Source organism: Oncorhynchus clarkii, chromosome 25 (assembly GCF_045791955.1).
Source record: "Oncorhynchus clarkii lewisi isolate Uvic-CL-2024 chromosome 25, UVic_Ocla_1.0, whole genome shotgun sequence".
Lineage (NCBI taxonomy): Eukaryota > Metazoa > Chordata > Actinopteri > Salmoniformes > Salmonidae > Oncorhynchus > Oncorhynchus clarkii.
This window is the reverse complement of record NC_092171.1, coordinates 24,036,118-24,038,727: the sequence shown is the minus strand read 5'-3', so window position 1 is coordinate 24,038,727 and position 2,610 is coordinate 24,036,118. Positions and strand designations below refer to the sequence as shown.

Sequence of the window (2,610 nt, the reverse complement as noted above, 5' to 3'; positions counted from 1 at the left end):
AGTACTCTGTCCCAATCAACTCCAGTTATCAACACTAACTCCACAGATAATATCACTCTCTTGAGGGTTAAAATAACTCCCAGTAGAGTCAATTTAACCCAAATGTTTTTAACACTGTGATTTCAACTATCCTTGATTTACTGTGTAGAAGCTGCAGGAGGAAATACCACGTGGAATTGAAACACGTCACTATACAATAGGCCTATGTCTATGTCAAGTTAAAACGATTCTGTTTCGGAGCAATACTTTTTCGACTTCAAAGTCCTGGTTGATTCCTCAATAAGTGGTATAGAATTATCACTACGCGAGGTGCGCATAGAGCTCTCCAATGCGCCCAATGCGCCAGACTTGCGCGTGGCCTTCACCATTGAGTCCTCGCTAGACTGCAACTCCATGAGCTCCAGCTCGTGCTTGGCCGCAGTCTCGAGCAATCTCTGCTTATTGTAAAAAATAACGAAGTTGTTGATAATGGGGTGAATGGGCAACGCGATGGCTATCACCCCACACAGGAAGCTGATGGCTGCGTTGCACTTTCCGAGCGTGGTTTTGGGGTAAATGTCTCCATAGCCTACGGTCGTCATGGTGATAATAGCCCACCAGAAGGACTGTGGGATGCTACTGAAGAGGGTCTCCGGGTGGCTTTGCTCCAGGGTGTAGCCCAGTGCTGAAAACACGAATATCCCTATGCCCATGTACATAAGGAGCAACCCCAGCTCTTTGAAACTCCTCTTCAGCGCATAGGTGAGAGTCTGTAGCCCGGAGGAGTGACGCGCCAGTTTGAAGATCCGGGCAATACGCATGATGCGAAGCGCCTGGACCGCTTGCTGGACCTTGGCCAGATCCATCATGGCCGTACCCAGGTAAGTTAGGGTCAGCACCACGTAAAAGGGCACGATAGCCATGAAGTCTATTATGTTCATAAAGGATAGGAAAAAGTGCAGTTTGTTTGGGGAGGACATAAAACGCAGCAGATATTCTACGGTGAACCAGCCTATGCAGGCTGTCTCGATGGCCTCCAGCGTTGGGTGTTCCACAAGGTCTCCCTCGTCGTCCTCCATTTGGACTTCTGGAATGGTACCCACGCACATCACCAAGGATGACACAAGGACGAAGAGGAAAGATGCAATGGCGATAATGCGCGCAGGCAATGAGGACTCCGGTTTCTCCATGAGTTTCCAAAGGAACTTTTGGTACCGCGCTGAGCGGTTGACAGAAGGGACCACATCTAGATCATCCAAGATAAGCTTCACTTTGTTGGCAATCTCAGCCAGCTCTTCCTCTTTTTCAGTCAAGTCACTTTTACAGCACTCGTCCAAATAGCTTTGGTCAATTTTCCAGAATTCCATCTCTTTAATAAAACAAATGGGACAGATTCCTCGTTTGATGTGAATCTCACCGAAGTAATACACGTCAATGATACATCTGAAAGCGTCAGGATCCCGGTCAAAATAAAACTCCCTTTTACCGGGGTCGTAGTCATCACAAAGTGAGTAGATAATGTCATAATTCAGAGTTGAGCAGTTGATAAGTTCTGCAAGTCGACTCTCCGGGTAGCGGTTAAGCACATCCCCGTATAAAACGAGCTTCACCCCGCCAATGTTCACGGCTATCTCGGCTTCATCCCTCGTGTCCAAACTGTTGCAGTTCCTATATCGGGGTTTGGGTATAGTCCACATCTTTCCTGCTGCCGTAGGCTATTTTTGGCGTCGAAAATGTCGAAATGCAATCAACAGACTTGTGTTTCATGTGCATGAACAGTTTAAAGTGCAGGTAGCCTATAAAGTATACTAATTTTAAAAAGGAGGAAAGCCATTGCGCAAAACCTCGCTCCGTGCTCTCCCATTACCAAAGCAGCAATTAAGTAATCTCTCTCTCTGTCTCTTCTTTCTCCTCTCTCTCTCTCTCGCTCTTTTTCTCTCTCACACACACACTCACACTGACACACTGCTGCTGCGCCTCTGAGCTCTGTGGGCGGATATCCTCTGTGGGTGGATATTACTCTGCTTGAAGTTTTGAATTTACCAAACCGGTATGGGCAATTAACACAATTATTCCGTATGGTTGAAGTGAGGTGATATGATGTGAGCACAGTGGCGACCCGTCATTAAGGGCAGTTGGGGCTACCTGTTTTGCATGCTATTTTGACAATAATACGTGTCACACGTACCTGTTTTGCATGCTATTTTGACAATAATACGTGTCACATATCAGTTTGCAAACAATGTAAAAAAACCAACATTATAATTTAGTTAATAAAGCCACATACATACATGGTCTCTTTGTTTTCTGGAGATTAGAAGTGGAAACGTTACAATCGTAACACTTGAAGTGTAAACATATAACAGGTGATTATTACATTGTAACATTCCACTTAGCCTCAAAACAAGGAGCAGGTTTCAGTTAGCGCGGAAATCTACTCTGCCGCACGAGCATGCTTTTGCGGCCCAGTCGATAGCGCGCTGGACTTTGGGCTAGAAGGTTGAGGGTTCGAGACCTGCTTCTTACCTGTTTCATTACATTGGTGTCAGAAGTGATCGGACCTTGCAGCCACGACAGTGCGTGTGCTTGACCGGTGAGCGCGTACCTATAAGACTTTGAGTTGCAAGCTAG

The 2,610-nt window shown here is 46.2% G+C and overlaps 1 protein-coding gene across 1 annotated transcript; it reads right to left on the bottom strand.

Moving 5' to 3' along the window:
- Positions 1–218: 218 nt before the first annotated feature.
- Positions 219–1,676, bottom strand: LOC139384029 (voltage-gated potassium channel regulatory subunit KCNF1-like). Its single transcript, XM_071128659.1, has one exon. It carries the CDS (start codon positions 1,674–1,676, stop codon positions 219–221), a length of 1,458 nt encoding a protein of 485 aa, XP_070984760.1.
- Between the last annotated feature and the right edge of the window lie 934 nt (positions 1,677–2,610).